The sequence below is a fragment of the Galeopterus variegatus genome, unplaced genomic scaffold, assembly GCF_000696425.1.
Source record: "Galeopterus variegatus unplaced genomic scaffold, G_variegatus-3.0.2 Scaffold4582, whole genome shotgun sequence".
Lineage (NCBI taxonomy): Eukaryota > Metazoa > Chordata > Mammalia > Dermoptera > Cynocephalidae > Galeopterus > Galeopterus variegatus.
The window spans coordinates 120,635-140,584 of NW_007730693.1; the positions used below are offsets into that span (position 1 = coordinate 120,635).

Sequence of the window (19,950 nt, forward strand, 5' to 3'; positions counted from 1 at the left end):
TTTTTTCCTTTTTGTCTTTTTTCGTGTCCGGCAACGGACCACAACCCTCAGTGTTGCACCCGTACCAGACCGGGACCGGCAACAGGATCACAACCCTCGGTGTTGCGCCCGCACCTCGCTCAGCCAGTGAGCGGGAACTGGTCTGTATGTGGGATCCGAACCCTCGGCGGGAACACCGCCGCGCTCCCAAGCAGTGCACTGTAGCAGTGCGCCACCGGGCCGGCCCACCAGTTGCAATTTTGTACATTGATTTGCAGGTCTTTGTTTTATTTATTTTAGCAGCTGGCCAGTGCAGGGATCTGAACCCTTTACCTTGGTGTGCGGGTCTAGATTTTAGAAACCTTTCAGAATTTTATATTAATTAAATCATTGAATCTTCAAACAACTCTATTAAATAGGTACTACTATTATCTCCATTTTACTTATGAGAAACCAAGCACATATCTCTAGTAAGTAGTAGGGTTTAAATTTTAGCCCAAGGTTGTTTGATTAGTTCCATAACTAGGTTGAGCATATCATTTATTGTAAAATCAAGACATTTTTGAGCATAAAATGGGTGCTGCTAATAATAATGTTGGGAGAATATGAATAAATTTGACCATCCTAGACAAACTAAAAAGTGTGATGACTGTACTATCCCAACAAGTCTAGGCTGAATAACCTCATAACAAATGTATTAATTCTAGAAGTTTGTTTGGTTTTTTTTAACATAGAAAAAAGTATCTTAAAAGTTCCAAATGGAAAGAAGAAAAGAGAGAATAGATACAACAGGCAGTTGGAGGTCTTCTGTTCCAAGTCTGCTCAGGAAAATTTAGACACTGTTTTCATTGACCCATCACTCATACGTACATGAACTCACAGACACTGCTTTCACACGCTTCTTCCTAGCTACTCCTGCTGACTCACTGCTCTAAAGGGTAGGCAAAGGTATTGGCATAGAATGTTTCCAAAACCGGAAAAGTTAAATGTGTGGAATTTTATCTCATTCATACTCCTACTCTATCCTGTCCAGCATCAGTCAGTCTGCCCTTTATGATGAATAGTTTGGAAGGTCAAGAAAAAACAGAACGGTGTTTGAGGCAGAGGGAGTAGTTTAAGCATTAAGATACTACAGGATGGTCACTCAAAATCTACAATTCACAGTAAGAGCTATCTAATAGGCTTTTTCAGCTCTGTTCTTCTGTTGTGTAAAAAGGAGCCTTCTGTTTCTTTTTCGCATTCTCTTTCCCAGATGGGGTAAGCACTTTGGTAGTATATACATTTTCAGGCTAAACTAAAAACTCCAACAAGAAAAAGAAAAAGAAAAAGCTTTCTCTATTTGATTGTACATATCAACATTTCCCAGAAGTCAAGATAACAAAGAGATGGAAATTAATCTAACCAAATGAGGAAAACTCATGATTATATTTTATCAGGTTGATGGCCTAGCTTGCTTTAGTTGCTTAGCATTTAAATCCAAGCCCTGATTTGGATGTGGTAACATTTAAATTCCAATGCACACTGCAAGTCTCAGGAATTAGGAAAGGGCGTATTAGCTGTGGTAGTTTTATGAGGTACATAAACCATGGAGTCAGGTCAGTGATTTACCAGTGTGCATCAGAGGAACTCCAGAGATTTGATCTTTTATTCATACCATGAATAGTTCAATTAAAATATATCCCAAATCAGAATCAGATATTGATCATCCTGGCAAAAGAGTTTCTCTCTCTCTCTCTCTCTCTCTCCCTTTTTCTTTCTCTCTCTTTCCCACTTCCCTAAATCCTACTCCCCAATATATGGGAGCACATTTTAAAAAGCCTGTTTGGCTCAGTGGTATACTGATCTGAAAGCTGGTTGATTGTGTTTACTAAAACAATAGAAATACTTATATTTAAACACAAGGTTTCTTATTTTAGAATGAGCAATTAGGAGTTTTCTCATTTTAAAAATATGTAGCTATTCAGTCATTCAGTTAGGGATAATTTCCAACCACCTATAGCTAGGCTATATATTTTCACTATATTTTTTCCAATTTTTTGAATGGTATATCTATTCATATTATTTGGAGGGGATAAAAAGATATTGTTTCAGAGTGGTGGAAACAACTAGAAAACTCCTTTTGAGTGTTTTGGTGGGAATTTAGCAGACCAGTACTGAATCATCTTTTCTGAATCCCCAGACTTGTAGTATAGTCTTTCTCTAGTATTTCAGACAGAGTTAATAGCATCACTGTACACCCAACTGGACTAACCAGGACCTGGGAGTGTTTCATAAGCCATCTGGCCACCATTCCCTAACCCCCACTACCATCAATGTCTACACTATGTCTTGTAAAGAGCACTTAGAATGCCTGATTTCACTTGCTCAATTGGGGACTTACATAGGTAAAATGTTTCTAGGAGTCTAGACTAAATTTTGTTTTTAACCAACAAGGTATTTTGTTGTTGACCTGTCATACTGTTGATGCTGTTTCAGATGGTGGTGTTGCAAATTCTGAAAACTTTTTTGGCCCCAGGTTTCTGGAGGGTTGCAATGTCACCCAAATGAAAGAAGTATGTAGGTACTTGAATATCACCCCAAATGTGGAAAAAGACTTACAATGAATTGTACTTATTTAATGGTACATACCTCAACACCTAAATTACAGTTTGACTCTCCATATGGCACTGGGAGTGAACTCATCACCTGTATTCCCTCAGTGTCAGACTGAAAAAGGAAAGCAGCACCAGTTGACCATCATGATGGGAGTCCAAACCTATGGCTTTGGGAAAACAAAACTTCTGATAAAATATCTAGCTAATGATTATGTTATGGAGCATAGAAAACTAACTGTATACAACAAACATATCTCCAAACAGAAATTATTATAACCTAGTCTTCTAAGAATAATTTTCTGTATCTGCATTGCAAGGCAAATGTTAAGTCCTGCTGACTCAGAAACAAGTAAAAAGTGTTCCCCAGCTTGAGACTGTTCCTTATCTTAACACAATGCCATCTAAGTAAAGACAAGCCTTTGTAGGCTGATTGGAGCTTTATAAACCATGAATAGGGGAATATTAAAGAATTGGTGAGCATTGAGAGGGTTTTGATATGCATCAAGTGTGTGCAATTGCTTAGACAGAAATCCTGGCATGGATATAGTAGAGATAATCCAGATAGGAAAATACAGATTGATGGGATGTTGTGGAAATCGTTTTGAATGTTCCAGGGAAATCAAAATGGAAAAAAGCTAGAGATGCTCAGCACAAAAGGGACACAAACTCTCTGCCTCCTGTTCATGTAAATTTTCTTTGAGGAAGTGACAGGCTGGGAGACAGCTATTACAAATACAGAAGATGCTACTCCTGGGTGCGAGGAAGATGTCTAGAGTTCATTACTGTAAATCTCAGGAAGAAAAGAGAATGCAAATACTTAGCTAATGCTTATTGATCACTTCTTGTGCGCCCAACACTGTTCTAAGTTCTTTATTTATTTTAGCTCACTTAATTTGCAACAATACTATGAGTTCTGTTATTATACTCATTCTACAGATGAGAAAACTGAAGCACAAAACATGAAGTTATTTGCCTAAGATTACAAAACAGGGATTTGAAACCAGGGAATCTGACTCCAGAGGTCATGTTTGCTAATCCCTCTACTTGGTTGAGGATAAATCTTGCCACTGGACTATCATTAAAGGCTGGAAAGTAACTCCACATTGTTGGAAAATGTCTTTTTCTCTGTGGGGGGACTGGATCAAAGTAGGTACCCATGCTAAGTCCTCTCATTCACAGAGGTTGCTTGGCAGGTGACAATTGTGAAAGTTATATTTTCTCAAGCCTGGTCAGTAGCACCTGAGCATGAGTCATGGTGAGTCCAGGCCAAGATGTCAATGACATATTCTTTTTTAGACACTGGCTGAGTCATCTTTCTTTTCCCCTTTTATTCTTCTAGAAAGGCTTACATTGAAAAAAAATACATATTAAGGAGATTTTATCAACCAAAAAGCCATCCAGATTCTTACTTATACTTTTTTTCTACCAGTACTTTTGATAGTGTGCCTATGTTGCTGGAAAAAAAAAAAAAAAGATGAGGAATATGACAGACAGTGAAACGAACATAACAGTAATGAACATATGCTGTAGGGGATTCAAAAAGTATTACACCAGGACCCTGCCCTTAATGAACGTACGATTGAGTTAGTGAGTGATTAAGTGCATATATCGCTCTAACTCTGTGGCTTTATTTTCCAGAATAGGTTATTTTCTCGGTCAGGGTTTCTCACATAAAGGAGGTTGAATATGTTATTCTTATATTTCATTTGAAGTTTAAAGTTGGAAGGAAAGTATGAAAAGCCATTTTGTAAATATTTTAGCATGAAGAGATCACAGGGAGTTACAAAGTTCAGAATCTTGGACTGTAAATTTACCTTAATCCAAGGGGCTTCAGTGAACGAAACATAAATATGTTAATGGACAGCTCTTTATGTTTCATCCCCTTTGTTCAGGTAAAAACAATTTAAAATGAACAAACAACATCGCACACTCTCCCTTTTTCCTTTCCTTAAGTCCCTTTCTCTAGCTCTGGCAAGAAGTTTTTTACAAAGATTGTTGTTTTGTTTTCCAAGTTTCTCACTCAAATGGTACAATAAAGAACCAAAACACCATCAAGGAGGTATTGAAACATCATGTTTTAGAAAAACCAAATTGCACATTTCAAAAGAGGGACATGAAAGCCAGCTGTAGAACACATTTATCTAGGTACTCAAAGATGATTTGATTTGTAATAATTATGTGGGGATAGCCAGAATGGAAAGTGTATTTCTTTATGGACAGCGGTTAGTTTATGTATTTATTTTTTCCTGTGAGTTGACTGTACTATTAACATTATGAGTTTTACTTGGTGCTTCCACAGATTTATAGGGGCTTCATGGTTGTTGATTGTCCCCTGAAGCTCAGTGAAAAGCAGCATTGTGTAGGGAGCAGAGCACTGCTCAGAAAGCGTTAGTCAGTTCAGAGCCCAACACCTTAGATGTTACTGTGTGATACTGGGCAAGTCATTTGGTCTCTGTGAGACTCTATATTTTTTTATATAAAATGGGATTAAAAATACAGGTTTACCTTATAGAGTTTCAATTGAGAAAATATGAGGGGAAAAGCCCAGCACATTACACACACTCGATTAATATGCAATGGTATGGGTCATTCTTCTAGAGCCTTTTCATAATAAGTTGTTTTACTTTTGTGGATTCAAGTTAAATTTTAAGCAAGTTATTTTTCTCATGGAAAAATATTCATAAAAACTAAGTAAATTCATGAAAGGAAAATTGTAGTTTCCTTCCTTTATTTGTCATGATAGCCCTTTCTTAGATGTGGAAATATCAGTACTTTTCTTCTTCTAGACAACAAACCAGCCAGCAGCCTCAGCCTTTTGTCCCACCGGAGATGTTCATGTCATCAGGTTATGCAGGACAATTTTTTCAGCCAGCATCCAACTTGGATTATTATTCACAATCTCCTTACATTGACCGTTTTGATGAAGAGCCTCCTTTGCTAGAAGATAAGTTAAGGAAATGTTATTAATGTGTGTACAGCTTGAAGAATAATAGCAATAATTAGTGCTTAATGTGCGGTCAGCATGCTGTGTACAGTGTTTTATGTGTGATAGTTCCACATACAACAAGAGTGTGCCAAACCAAGACTCTTAAACCTCTGGAAGTTTGTTGCATGTTTGGGGGGAGGGGAATTGGAAATAGATATGTGCTGTTGCTGCGACATTTCTGCAGTTATTGTTTCTTTGCTGTTTCTTAAATTTGAACTCCCTGGCCATGTTTAAACAGTAGCAAAGACATCTTTTGGCAGATTGGTTACATCAAAGCTATCACCCTACCTACCCCAGTTAAGGAAGCACTTCGTAACAGCATATTTTATTTTCTTCTATGTTTGCAGCTGGGAGCAAAGGGGATAGTTTCTCAAATTAATATCTTTTGTTGTTGACAAGGAGACAAGCCAGTTTCGCTTTTCTTTCCTGAGTCATATGAACCTTCTCATCTCAGCTTGCCATACTGAGGTGGGGAGGACTATGATTCCAGTAAATAACACTGCTGGTGGGAAGGAAACCTGGAGACTCTTGGAGTTGAAGGTCCTTAGGGAATTTCAGAGACGTTTCATTCATTATTTATTTATTTATTTTAAATATCCAGCTATCTATTTCTGTCACTTTTGCTTTTAAAGAATGTCAACATGATGCTAGAAGCACAGGTGCTAGAAAACTAAAGCTCAAGTGATTTAAATTTGGGAGCCAAGCAGAAATATTCACTAATGGCTCCACTTCTTACTGTGTAATGGAGATGAAAAAAAGGATTACTCAAAGCACCATAAATGCAATGAGAAGCCCGAAGGGTCTGTTTCCCAGAGAAAACTAGGTACAGCAGCCATTCAAAGTTAGCTTCTTTTTTTTATTGTAAAGACAAGGAAGTTTCACAGGAAAATTCAGTTGATTCAATCATTACAAAAGGACACAAGGACATGGGCAGAGTTACAAAAGTTATCTATGGCTAAGTATAGCTTGAGCAATGGAAACTAGTAAAATCAGTAAAATTAACAATGTGACATTCCAAAGTACAATTAGTGAAAAGCTAAGTTGGTCAAACTGGCTCATTATGTAAAGTATAACCTTTCCTTAAGCAAAAGTTACATTCTTATGATAAAATCTAAGTACAATTATTTCTAAAGTGTCCTCCAATAGACAGCTTGCCCTTAGCAAATATTTTTTCACATCTCTTCCTTCAGCAATCTTAAAATCTCTTAACAAGATCAGTATGACAACCATTTGTTAGCTCTAAAATCATTAAAGTATACAATCCCATACCTAAGTAGTGATTAGAGGTGATTAGATGAGCTTTTGCCCTTTGGCTATAGTCCATTGCCTCCTACCCGTGGGCTTTTGCCCCAAACATGCATTTACCTAAAAACCCTATGCTAAAAATCAAATGAGAATCAAGATTTCTAACCCTCCACATCCAAGTCCTTTATAGGTAGTTAAGAGAAAAGGAATAGATTAAAATTCCCAATATTTTACATCACATGATCATTGTTTGCCTCAGATGAATACAAACAGTCACCCGGAGTTAAAACAATCTTTCTTTCTTTGCCGTAAACATGTAAAAAAGTGGGAAAAAAAGCACAGAAAATAATGTGATACATCTGTTGGCTCTTTTGAAGCCAGTTAAGTTTTTAGAACAGTTGTATTGAACCAGTTTACTCCATTTTGCCTCTACAATTAATAAATATCTGAAAATTATAAGCTATTCTCATTAAACATTTTCCTTGACTCACCACCATCTCTGCCTTAAAAAAATCAGTTGTCTAATTCTATTCTGTATAGAACATGGAAAATATAGAAACATATGAATAAAAATATGAAAATCTCTTCAAATCTTGTCTCCCAGATATGACTACCATTAACAATTTGGTGTATTTCCTTCCAGCCCTTATTCTATTTTCTTATGAATGTGTGTATATATTATGTGTGTGTGTGTATATATATATATACACACACTTAAAAATGAAATACTATTTTTTAATGAATGTATAAGTAATGCCTTGGTGAGCATCATATAAATAACTTTGACTTATACAGTCTGATCTCAGTATGTATCCTTAACAGTGAGATTACAAGGTCAAAAAGTACTTACATTGTCAAACTGATCTTGAAATTGAATATTCCACTACGTTCTCGTAGTATAATATGAGATGTCTTTGATAGGAATAAAGGAAAAAAGGAATACTTTTTTGTATTTCTGGGTTACTAGAAAAGTTTGACATTTTTTTCATATGTCTATTAACTTTTTACTTCTTCCTATTTTTCATGTTTTTTGTCAGATGTCTTATTGGAATCTAAAGAGTTTTCCTTTTCTTGTTTATTTTTAGAGATATTTACATAGTAAAGATACTATGGTCTGAAATATTAATGTTAATTGTTAATATTGTCTGAATATTAATTATTATCTGAAATTTGTATTTCAAACATTTTTTCCTTGCTTGTGTTTGCCATTTATTTATGGATCTTTGGGGCATATGGAAATTTTATTTTATTTTTTTTCCTTTTTGTCTTTTTACGTGTCCGGCAACGGATCGCAACCCTCAGTGTCGCGCCCACACCTCGCTCAGCCAGTGAGCGGGAACCGGTCTGTATGTGGGATCCGAACCCTCGGCGGGAGCGCCGCCGCACTCCCAACTGGCACACTGTAGCAGTGCGCCACCGGGCCGGCCCGGAAATTTTAATCTTTATGTTTTAAAATCCAGAATATTTTTCTTGGCAACTTTTCCTTTCAATTGCTCTTTTGTTTAGAATCCAGCTCTAGATACTGCTTATGTTCCCTTTTTGATTCTCAAATTTTAAAATTATGTTTTTGTTTTATATTTATATTTTTGACTCGAGAGTTGTTTTAGCTTAAAATATGCAGTAAGTATTTAATTTTATTTTTTTCTTTAATTTAATTTTTAAAAATTAATTTTATTTTTTCTTTACTTATTTAAATGTGTCTATTGTCGTATACTACAGTTTTACACATCTTCCCTTAATGTCTTTTTTAATTTGAATAGGAAATATATCAGATTTCCCCTCCCACATTATAGGGCTAAGAGCAAATTTCTAGGTCTTTTTTTTTTTCTCTCTCTTTGTAATTAATACACCAAATACATAGTATATTAGAAGAGAAAGCACCTAATATAATTTTGCATTTTGAATCTATGATAAATCTTCACTTCTGATCCAATGTGTTCTTCAGATTGCGTGACTTTGTAAAAGCCTCAAGCCTCTTCTGTTTAAAGATATAAAAAAGCCATAATCATGATTTCTAGGATAAGGTGAAAAATGACATTTTCTAGTTTTTATTGAGCACACACCAAAATGGCCTATACAACTATGAAGCTTTAATAATGAATGTTCTTTGCACAAAAGCATGTTGTTTTGAAAATGTGCCTATTTACTCCTTAAGTGCTTTGTAGTCTAAAATACTTGTTTGAGTTTATGTAAGAATGATAATATTTGTTGTTTGATAATGTACATTGAATATGTTAACAAACAATAGTCAGTTCAAGTCTGTCCGGCCAGATATTTGGCATTTCGTATTTGTAGCGTAACCTGATGTTTATATATGAAATGCCAATGTCACAATTTGCATAGAAAATAAAGATCCTAACTCCTTTTTATAGCACATATATTATATACTTTAGTGCCACTAGATGACAGCAAAACAATAAATTTGCATTCAAATTTCACAGCAGTTTCATCTTCTTTTATTTTTATAATAAGGTGTTATACTAGGGTATCTACAATTAATAAATACTTATAATCTCATTCACATACCTTGTAATTAATTCGAAAACAAAATATTATGGAGATATATTTCAGTAAAAATCACATAAAATCTCATTTCTTATGAAAATATTTAGTAGGCCTTATGTTCACTCACTGTTTCATGACTCAATGTTGAAACGTGCAGAAGTTAATTATGCCATCAAATAAATAGTTTAAATCAGTAATGATGTTGCATAAGGCATTTTTCATCAGAGTTTCTTCAGAAATAACTGCGTTTTGTGGAAAAAGGTATTTGGAAATAAAGACCACTTTATTATGGCAAATACTAAATTTTTATTGTTAGCATAAATGTTAAAATTGAAAATAAAGTTTGAAAACAACATAAGCCTCAGGTAAAATTAATTTGAACTGCAGCATTTCTTAGTTTTTAAAGTCTTCTACTACTTTAAAAATTACATTAGACATTCTAATTTTATTTTAAGGTTGATGAATTGTTCATATTCTCCAAAGTGTATGTTCATTAAGAATTATATTAATGCACTGCAAAAATAAAGGATAAAACATGGAAATTGAAATGTAAGTGATTTGCTCACTATTAATTAACTAGTCAAATTCATTCTTTTCAAGCTTGGGATAGCAAATGTCATCCTGGGCATGAAATGAGTAAAAGAATATCCTTCCTAACCTAGTTCAGACCAGTGTATCCGACCTTCTGAAAATTTCTGGGTTGTTAGAGCAAGGTTCTCTGTCATGGGAATCATTATAAGTCCGTCTTGTATTCTGAGTACAGAACGTCAGCTTTGCGGGGTATTTAGGTGGTATGTGCTGCTGTGAAAGAAGTTGAGCTATGCTCTGTATCTGATCAAAGAACGGTGCAAAAGCCTGGGAAGGGGAATTGAATGCCTCATACAAATGAATTTAGGAAGATAGTCCTTCACATGGAAGAACCAGGCTCAGTTTTAAAAAGTACAACCACTATGAGATTAGATGCACAGTGACCCAACCACAACTTTATGGTTAAAAGCATGCATTTTTGAGGTTCTTGAATGAGATAGTCCAATATGGAAACCTAGATTTTCTATCACTAGCTCTGTTACTTAAACTCTCAAAACCCCAGCCATCTGATGCATAAAATAGGGATAAAAATAACAGTACTAGCTTTATTGCATGTTTGTAAGAACAAAGCATGTAAAAATCTTGTGGGGCCCACAGCAAACACTCAGTAAATGATAGCTCTTTTTAGTTGAAATGCATGTACTTAACAGTAGTTTAGCTTTAGTTCTTCCTCTGCCCCACTCTTACTGATATTTTAAAATGAAAATAAAATAACCAGTTTGATTGCTGATTTCCAAATAGTCAAATCATACTCTTCTCTTTGACTGTTCTCTCTTTCTACCAAAAATACATATTAGTTTATATTTATAGGAGTGGTGAGAAAAGAAACTCGTGTGATGTCAATATTTATTTTTATGTTCAGTGAATATCAAATGGCTAGGTGTTTTTCTTCCTAGAAATGATATAAGTGGAACAGAGGGGTCTGTGAGGTGGCAGTCAGAATTCTTTAGAAAATAAGCATAGGAGAAAAAAATTAGAAATTTCTAAATGAGTTTGGACTGATTGACTGATTTTGGATATTTTATTCTAACAGTACCACTCATAAAAGGGAAAGGTTAACTTGTCTCAAGAATTTAATCTTTGAATATTCAGACTCAACCTCACAGTGCATTAACCTTGTAAAGATATGCATGCACATGATTACTTTTACTTGTAGAAAGAGGCCTCCCCTTTTCTCCTGTGTAGAGTTTCAGGCACTTAGCATAAAATTGCTTTTCTCATTAGGCAGAGTAGAATCCCAGACCTGGGTTAATTGAAAAATTATGCCATGGTTGATATGACAAGATTTCAGAAATGTTAGCAATTAAAAATATGGGAAAAGGAAATATCTAAATGGGCAATAGGATGAAACTTTTGGTCTGTTCACTACAATTTTATTTTTTACTGTATAATGTCAGTTTCCTGATTTTTAACTAGATTTTAAGCTTGTATTTGCTGCATAAATCAGGGAACTTCTATATAGATGGGATTTTTTCTTTAAAATATTTCTTTTAGCTCATTGGTAACGAAACTCTTAATATTTTTTTAAAGATTATACATTCTGCATATTCATATCACATAGAACTTTATATAAGTAAATTAATAATATTTCAACCTGTAATTAACAAATGTAAGTCATCTTTATTCTTCTATATGTATATTACCTTTTTCTTTTTCTTTTTGCAGAACTTGGAATCAATTTTGATCACATATGGCAAAAAACCCTGACAGTGTTAAACCCAATGAAGCCAGCAGATGGCAGCATTATGAATGAAACAGACCTCATTGGGCCCATCCTTTTTTGCATAGCTCTGGGATCCACCCTGCTTTTGGTAATGTTCAACAGCAAGCACCCGATTTTAATGCTTTTACTTTCCAGTGTTAGTTTTGAACAGATCTTTGTAAATACAGAAGAAAGTATTTCACTTTATATAGCGAAAATTATTTAATTAATGACTTTTTTTTAGTGAGAGAAGTATTTAACTGAACCATACTGACAAAAAGAAACTGCCATCATGTATTACAACAGATAAAACATACAAATTTAAATAGAATTTTAAAAATCAAACCACCAAGTCAAATTTTCAACAAAGCAAGAGATCACACCTTTCCTGTTATTAGGAAAAGACTGTCGGGGGCTGGCCGGTCAGCTCACTTGGAAGAGCCTGGTAGTGATAACACCAAGGTCAAGGGTTTAGATGCCCATACTGGCCAGCTGCCAAAAAAAAAAAAAAGTCAGTTTGGTATAGTTGAAGAAAACATGGATTTGGGAAACATAAGGCCTAAATTTTGTTTACTGTTTTCTGTGAGATTTCTATGAAGACACGAACAAGTCATTTCTCCTTTTTTGTCATCATTTTTTGCTGCAGTCTATCTGGGGAGTATTTCTCACATCCTGTAAGATAATAGATGGGTTTCCTTGTTTCTGATTAGGCTACTATGAATAAATTAATTTACAATTATAACATATGATTTGTTTACTCAACCTATATATTTCCCCTATAATTTTAGTTTTCTACTTTTTATTTTATCTGGAAGTAATGATATTAAGAGTCACTAAAAAAGGTAATGAAAAATGTTTTTATGCCTAAGGTTAGCAGATATTCTAAGTCATAGTTTAGAAAAATGTTTCCTTTAAAAAAAAAAAAAGATGAAAGAAGAAATGGGAAAAGTTCTGTGGTTTTACACCAAGGAGGGAATGGCAATACATTAAAAACAGAGGATGAAAAAGGTGGTCAAGTATAGTTTCATTAAGGCACAAAGAGAGATATTTGGTAGGGGACATAATAGTGGACATTAAAGATTCTAGGAAAAGCCCTTAAAATAACTTTTCAGTTCTGTTCCCCTTCTTACTGCTATCCACAGTCCATAAAAATAATTTCCCCCAATGTAGCTACAATTTTCAACAGTAGTTGTAAAATGCATTTACAACCAAATAAATTTTCACTTTTCATGTATTAATTATATAATACCAACCAAAATACTAATAACAATCTGATTTCTGCATAATAATATGGTCAATTATCACATCGTATTTATCCAATGCAATCGTATTTAGTGATAGCATCTTATTTTTCTTTGTACTACAGCAAATGCAAATACTCTGTACATCAAACACTATATCAACTAGAGTTTTAATTTAGTCTCTTACCTTCTTCTGTCTTTGTCACAGTAATTTGATAATCTTAGAATAAGCTGCTAAGTAAGGCTATGTCAATTAATCAACTAGTCAGAAACAATCAGTCTAAAATATGAATTTATCTTTCCTTTTCAAGTGATTTGTAATTACAGCTCTTTGTTTTTCTGCAGAAGATATTACTCTTACCATCCCTTAAAAAGCAGCATTAATCCCATCAAGATCTCTCTTGGATGTATAGTGTTAGTTGAAGTTATTTAAATATCCTCTCATGTTTTAGATACAAAACAATATAGGCAAAGAAATCTTAACTAGAAGTGAGAAAGTTGGATGTACCCCCAACTTTGTCACTAGCTGTAATCTTGAATTATAATCTTGGCTTTGTATTTCTAGGACTTCATTTCATTTTCTTCAAGATAAAAGATTTTGAGTCATTCTTAAATTTCCTTTCAGTTCTAAAATTTGGGGGAATGTCAACATACATATTTTCTAAATCTTTATGCAAACATTCTCTCTTGGATTTTGCCATTAGATATAATAACTTCAGAATTGATTATAATGAATATTGAGCAATAAGGACCCCTAAATACTCCAGCTGTGTATTAACTGAAGTAAGATTTAACTTGAAATCCAGTTGATGTTAGGTTAACTCTGCCCTGAATGTCTAGAATTAAAATATGAGGGGTGATTTTATGGCCTGGTACAGGCCTTGTATTAGAGATAACAAAACTAAATCCAAAGCCATTATCCAAATCTGTTCATCATCGCTAGAGGTATGAGATTTGTAGTCACATACTCATCATTTCTGTGATTTTTATGGTGACATAAGGCACAATACCTTTTAGTGGGCTTTCTTCAGGATGAAGGAGACAAACCAAAGAAAACACTTTCAAGCACTGCGCACAAATTTAGTTTCACTTATACTTTCCCCCCAAATTATTTTTATCCCCAACAACAAGAAGATAAGTGATTTAAAGCTATTGCTCTATCTAACTTTTCTGGTAGGGCTAAAAGTATGACCTAGAAAAGCAACATGCATGGCTAATATAAATGTTTAATCAGGAGAATACTAAGTATTTTGAATCAAGATGTGATATGATAATAAGAGTAGTGCAGTGAAGATATTGAAAAATTTTGAGATTAAAAAGATGGGACACTTATTTTTTATTTGAATTATATACTCTTGTTGGAATTTGAAACATATTTTTAGAATGGCAGTGACTCCTGCCAAATAAAATTACAATTTAAATTGAACAAACTAGTGCCGGCCCGTGGCTCACTCAGGAGAGTGTGGTGCTGATAACACCAAGGCCACGGGTTCGGATCCCTATATAGGGATGGCCGGTTAGCTCATTTGGGAGAGTGTGGTGCTGACAACACCAAGTCAAGGGTTAAGATCCCCTTATCAGTCATCTTTTAAAAATAAATAAATAAATTGGACAAACTAACAAGAGAAAGACATGAAGAAAGAGGTCAACAGCTGATATGGAAAGGCACGATTTTACTACCAAATTAATTTAATCCACACCCTATTTGCCACAGCCCATTCATAAAACTGACTTTTAGGACCAGGAAGGTGCAGTTATAGGACCTTTGGGTATAAGGAAGTTACCTTTCACCATTACAACTAGCCCTACCTCAGAATTATCTCATCCAAATAAAATTTAAGTAGAATGTTTCTCTGATACACAAATGTGATTTGAAATTATCACCATTTTCCAAGTGGACCAAACCTACCCAATAGAGCAATGTGTTTCTGGGAGCATGTCCATGATTAGCATAAAATGTCCACAAAATAGCCGTAAGCATACAAAAGATATTAAATGCAGATTTATCAGAAACTAATGCTAGAGAGAATTCTTCCAGCATAAGTCGGGGATATTTTATGAAAGGACTTATTAGTGACCAACCTCTCCAACTGCAGAATACATCAAAATAGGTGACGAATTTTGAAAATTAAGATGACCATAATATTCTCCATTACCCATAATACCTGCAAAAAAGATATCTCTGAAGGACTTCATGAATTAAGCCATAGAGAAGGAAAAATGAAGCTTAAAATGTCTCTCTTTGAATCACTTACCAGATCCTTTGTTGTTTTTGTATAAATCCCATGAAAACCAGGTTCAGCCTATTCAACCTTTATCTAGAAGTTTTAATCAGCTTAAAGTTAATATAAAAATAAATGCATTCTTTCTTGGAGCTTTGGCATTCTCAGGTAGCAAACATTAAAATATCACCTGTTAAATTAATTGTAGGTTGTGATTTTTCCCTGGATGAATTTATTGGGGCTCCTAGTCCTTAGTTCCTTGTGGGTGATGGCTATTTTTATGAGACCTCCTCAGAAGATTAGTGGTATACTCCAAACACTAACTTCCTTTAACAGTATTTCTTTTATCATTCATTACCAGTTGGTTTATATATCAGCTTTTCATAAGGTGTCATTTGTCAACCTGGTAATAGATATTATAAAAAACAAAAGTATTCTGTGATCAAATAGGTTTGTTATATCCTGAGTTAAATAGGGTTAAGTAAGTCCTGTTATTTTAAGACTTGTTAGAGCTCCTGTAGTAAATTTTAGAACCAGTCTGCTTGGGTTCAAAGTCAGCCTCTACCACTTAGCTATATATTACCTTGGGCAAGTTACTTAATCTCTATGCATCTCAGTTTCCTCATGTATTAAGCTGGAATAATAAAAAATAAAATGAAATAAAAACCTTATCTCATAAGGTTGTTGCATGGATTAAATGAATGTACGTAGGACACTTAGAATAGGACCTGACATAGTAAATCCTATAATTGTTTGCTAATCTTACTAGTATGCCTTGTAAATATCAAAGACTAAATTGGATTTTTTTATTCCTTTATTCAATCATTGAATTATTCAACAAAACGGGGATAAAATGTATCTTACTTATGCCCTCTTCTCCTAGTAGACAATCTATGATAAAAAAATATATAAACTTAGCAATAGTTTATCTTTTTTGTAGCATGCTTGCCCCGTTCCAAGTATAGTCAGGGGTGTTTGTCTTCAGGATCTGAATTCATATCATAGGCAGTGTTTTTTCTAGAACTCCCACTCTGCTGTTGATCGTAATACATGCAACAGTCTTGAGCTGACTCTAAAATGCTCTTTGCTTTCTTGATGTTCTTATTTCCTCTGATGTTTATTGTATGATCAAACTGTTTCCTTCTCATTGTTTCAGGCGGGAAAAGTTCAGTTTGGTTATGTTTATGGCATGAGTGCCCTTGGCTGCCTTGGGATTCACGCCTTACTGAACTTGATGAGCCCTACAGGGGTGTCGTACGGCTGCGTGGCGAGTGTGCTGGGTTACTGCCTGCTCCCTATGGTCATCCTGTCCTGCTGCACCATCTTCTTTTCACTGCAGTAAGTGTCTGTGTGCTCTAAGTGACCCCACAAGCACAATCATCACTGAGGCTTGCCACAGCGAAGAAAGTCAAGCTCAGTTATCGTTTTGACAGAGGAACTGGGGAGACCAGGCCTATTAAAAGCTGCACGCAGATTCAGAAAAGTAGGTCAGTTTTGGCTCAGGTGCTGTTCCTATTTCAATGATTTAAAAAATAAATTAAGCCAAGTTATCTTAAAAACTGGCATTTCTAAAGGTGTAACATTCTTTAGTATGAACTATTGTCACGGGCGATATAACAACTACAGAAAATTCACTTGTTTGATTTTGGAGGAATAAGTGCCTGGTGAACACTGACGAATTGCTTCAGCTCCCAGGCACTCAGCCTTCTAGGCTGGAAGCAACTGTTCCTTCTCAGCAGGGCTCCTTGCAGCACAGAATCCCTGGGAACCCTGATGAGGATATTAGTGCTGGAGAACTTGATAGCATGTATGCTCAGTCAATACATTTTTTTCTTCCTTCACTTAGGCAGTTAGTATTTGCAATAAGGATGTAGTAGATGTAAGTTTCTTCCCAGGGCATATGCATATCACTACCACTTTGGTGGGGGAGAGCAAGTGATTATATAGTCCTGTGTCACCTGTCATGCTCTAAACCCACTTGGAAATAAACATTTGCCATCAGTGCTCATTTTTCCACATCCAAAGAGATACAGTTTGCATTTTCCTCTGGGATGATCTGAGTCTTAAGTTATTAATGATACATTGGATAGGATATGATATCAAGCATTTACCAATACCAAGGATAAGCATCTTAGAAAAGTCTTTAATATTTTTGTTTCATATAATTTCAAATAATTTTTTTCATAACATTATTGAGAATGACTTAGAATTTTTTTGTTTTAATATGGTCTCGTTTTTAAAGTAGCATTCTTGAGAATAACTTAGAGTAAGCCTTTGCTTTATCAGCAAGTATTCAAACATTTAAAAAAGTGTAATGTGAGAGGAAATGTATACCTTGAATGTATAAATACAATGTGAGTTATAGGTATATATATTGAGTCTTATCTGTGGAAAAATTCTACATTTGTATATTGTATTCTTTAGCAAGCTCTTCCATTTACTGTGTTGTTTAGTACAGAAGTTTGACATGTTAATACAGAATTCAGTTCTACTTCTACCTTGTGTGATGCTTTTGCAAAAGAATATTATAGTCCACCATTTAAAAATTCGAAGTTTTAAACATTATTTTCAGCAAAGTTAAGATTTGAGACACCTTAAATGACTTCCAAATATTAGAGGAAGAAAATAAAAACTAGACTTCTTGGATGTGGGGAATCATCAGAAATCTGGACTTTTTTTATTAGATTTTCATTCTGAAATTATTAAAGATGATTTAGAAATACAAATTATATTAAAGAGGAATAATCCTAAATTATATTAAAGGTAAATAAACTAACTGACTCCTAAGACTATTAAACTGAAATTGCCTTTTCAGGCATATTACTTTATCATTCCAATTAATCATATATGAGTTTACATTTTTGTTTTCAAAAACTTGTACATTAAATTACTGTAGAAATTATAGCTAATAGGTATTAATTCAACCAATGTAGATACTATCTGTTACATGCTTAAAAAATATTTTTGGTTTATTAATAATCTAAGGCATAATAAGCTATACTGTACAGCTTTTCACTTGTTTTGCTTTGGTTTGATTATTAAAAGTAGATATTTCTGTCATTCTCACAAATAATAAACAGAATCCTCAACTTCAAATTCAGACCAGGATCAAGCGAGGCAGGGTGGTTTGATGGTGAAAACAGCAAGGTGCTAGAAAGTAGGAGTGCCTGACCTAACGAATGCCCACTTTCCTATGCAATTTATGTCAAGTGACTTCATTGCTTTAAAACTGGGCATTGGATATATCCCGAGATCTCACCTGGCTCTCATGTTTTATTTTACTAAATAATGCATTCTGTTTTACAGATAGGGAAAAAAAATTGCTCTTTACCATCCACAGCTCCCTTTTGATTCCCAAGGCAGCTAAGCTTACTACATTATTTGCCCATTTGTTCTTGAAAAACCGATTGCCTCCACAGTCACTTTCAGAAGATACCAAGTTGAACGAATCCATCCCAGTAGTCTAAAAAATCCACACATACACTCTCAAAAGGATCTTCAGGGATGACATGGGAGGCCAAACATATATGTGCTTTCCTAGTCCATCTGTTTTTACTTGAGCTGTGTCAGGCTTTGCCTTCAGACAAAACCCTGGGACATGTACCTGGGAGTAGTGGAGACAAGTCACCCTTCTGGAAGGTAACTTCATTTATCTTTCTTCTCATACTGTGGGTTAACTTATGAAGAAAGCAGGGGAGAGAAAATCCGTAGCTATAAGAAAAAGAAGGTTCTAAATAGTAATTGAGAGAATTTCAGCATTTGGGATTTAAATGTTGACAGATGAGAATGATTGCAGGTGATTTCTTCTGTTTTTACTAATGTGAGTTTTACTGAAGTATAGCACGTTTAGCCTCCATGGTGAATGTGACTCAAAATGTTTCTAACTAGCCTGGGCCTTTTCAGTTCATATAGCTCATTACCCTCATTTTACAAATGGAGATAGAAGTTATAATATTGTACCAAGGACATCTCAGAAGCAGTTCTGACTCAATAATCTCTTAATAATCTTAATAATCTCTTTTACTCCTGATGATCTCTTTTGTCTGGGCTGTAGGGGCATCTTTGGAACCGTGTTGGCCCTGGTCATCACTGGCTGGTGTAGTCTCTCAGCTTCCAAGATCTTCATTTCTGCCTTGGACATGGAAGAACAGCAGCTTCTCGTTGCCTACCCTTGTGCCTTACTTTATGGACTTTTTGCCCTCCTGACAGTTTTCTGAAGAATGTTTGAGGTGGTGTTGCAAGATTTTATTTGTTTGCTACTCAGATTATTCTGGAAGTGTATTAGCATTCGGGTTTGGTGATGCGATTTCTGTTTTATTGCTGTTGAGAGAATAATGAGCAGAGAGACAAAATAGTACTTAAGGACGCTGCTCTAATAGCCTGTTCGGTTTGAGTGATGTTTTGCTTTTCAGTTTGGTGCATTAAAACATTTTAAAATACTTTGAAATAAAAAGGTATGTAGTTGCTGTCCGGATGGCCTTGCTTTTTTCTCAATAGATGTATTTCTGAGAAATTATAAGTAAATAAAATCATACGCTAACTGTTTAAAGGAAATCTATAGTAAGCCTTCTGAGAAACTTTCATGATGGTTCAAAGCTGTGTGCACACAGTTAAAAATTGAACTGTTCAGCACCTTTGGAGAGCTCAGGGCTACAATGTTATATAGGGTTTTATTTACCTACAGAGTCAAAGAACCTTCTCTCTTTCAATTCACTTAGTTTACCAATTGTTCTTTGGTCCCATTTGGATAATGCACTGACTAACCACTTTTTCAAGTCCTCATTTCCTTCTTACTTGGTTTAGATGCCATGGTCCATTACTATAGTTTCTTCCTTACATATGTCCTCAACAACCTTGCCATTATTTCCCTCAGTAGATGAAAGTTACT

At 34.8% G+C, this 19,950-nt stretch overlaps 1 protein-coding gene across 1 annotated transcript in view; it reads left to right on the forward strand.

Annotated features, from left to right (window-relative positions):
* Positions 1 to 19,534, forward strand: part of YIPF7 (Yip1 domain family, member 7) — a 24,479-nt gene extending 4,945 nt beyond the window's left edge. The window contains 4 exon segments of the mRNA XM_008587902.1: positions 5,360 to 5,532; positions 11,563 to 11,708; positions 16,219 to 16,400; positions 19,117 to 19,534. Coding sequence (XP_008586124.1) covers positions 5,360 to 5,532; positions 11,563 to 11,708; positions 16,219 to 16,400; positions 19,117 to 19,279 — 664 coding nt within the window. The 3' untranslated portion in view covers positions 19,280 to 19,534.
* Positions 19,535 to 19,950: the final 416 nt, after the last annotated feature.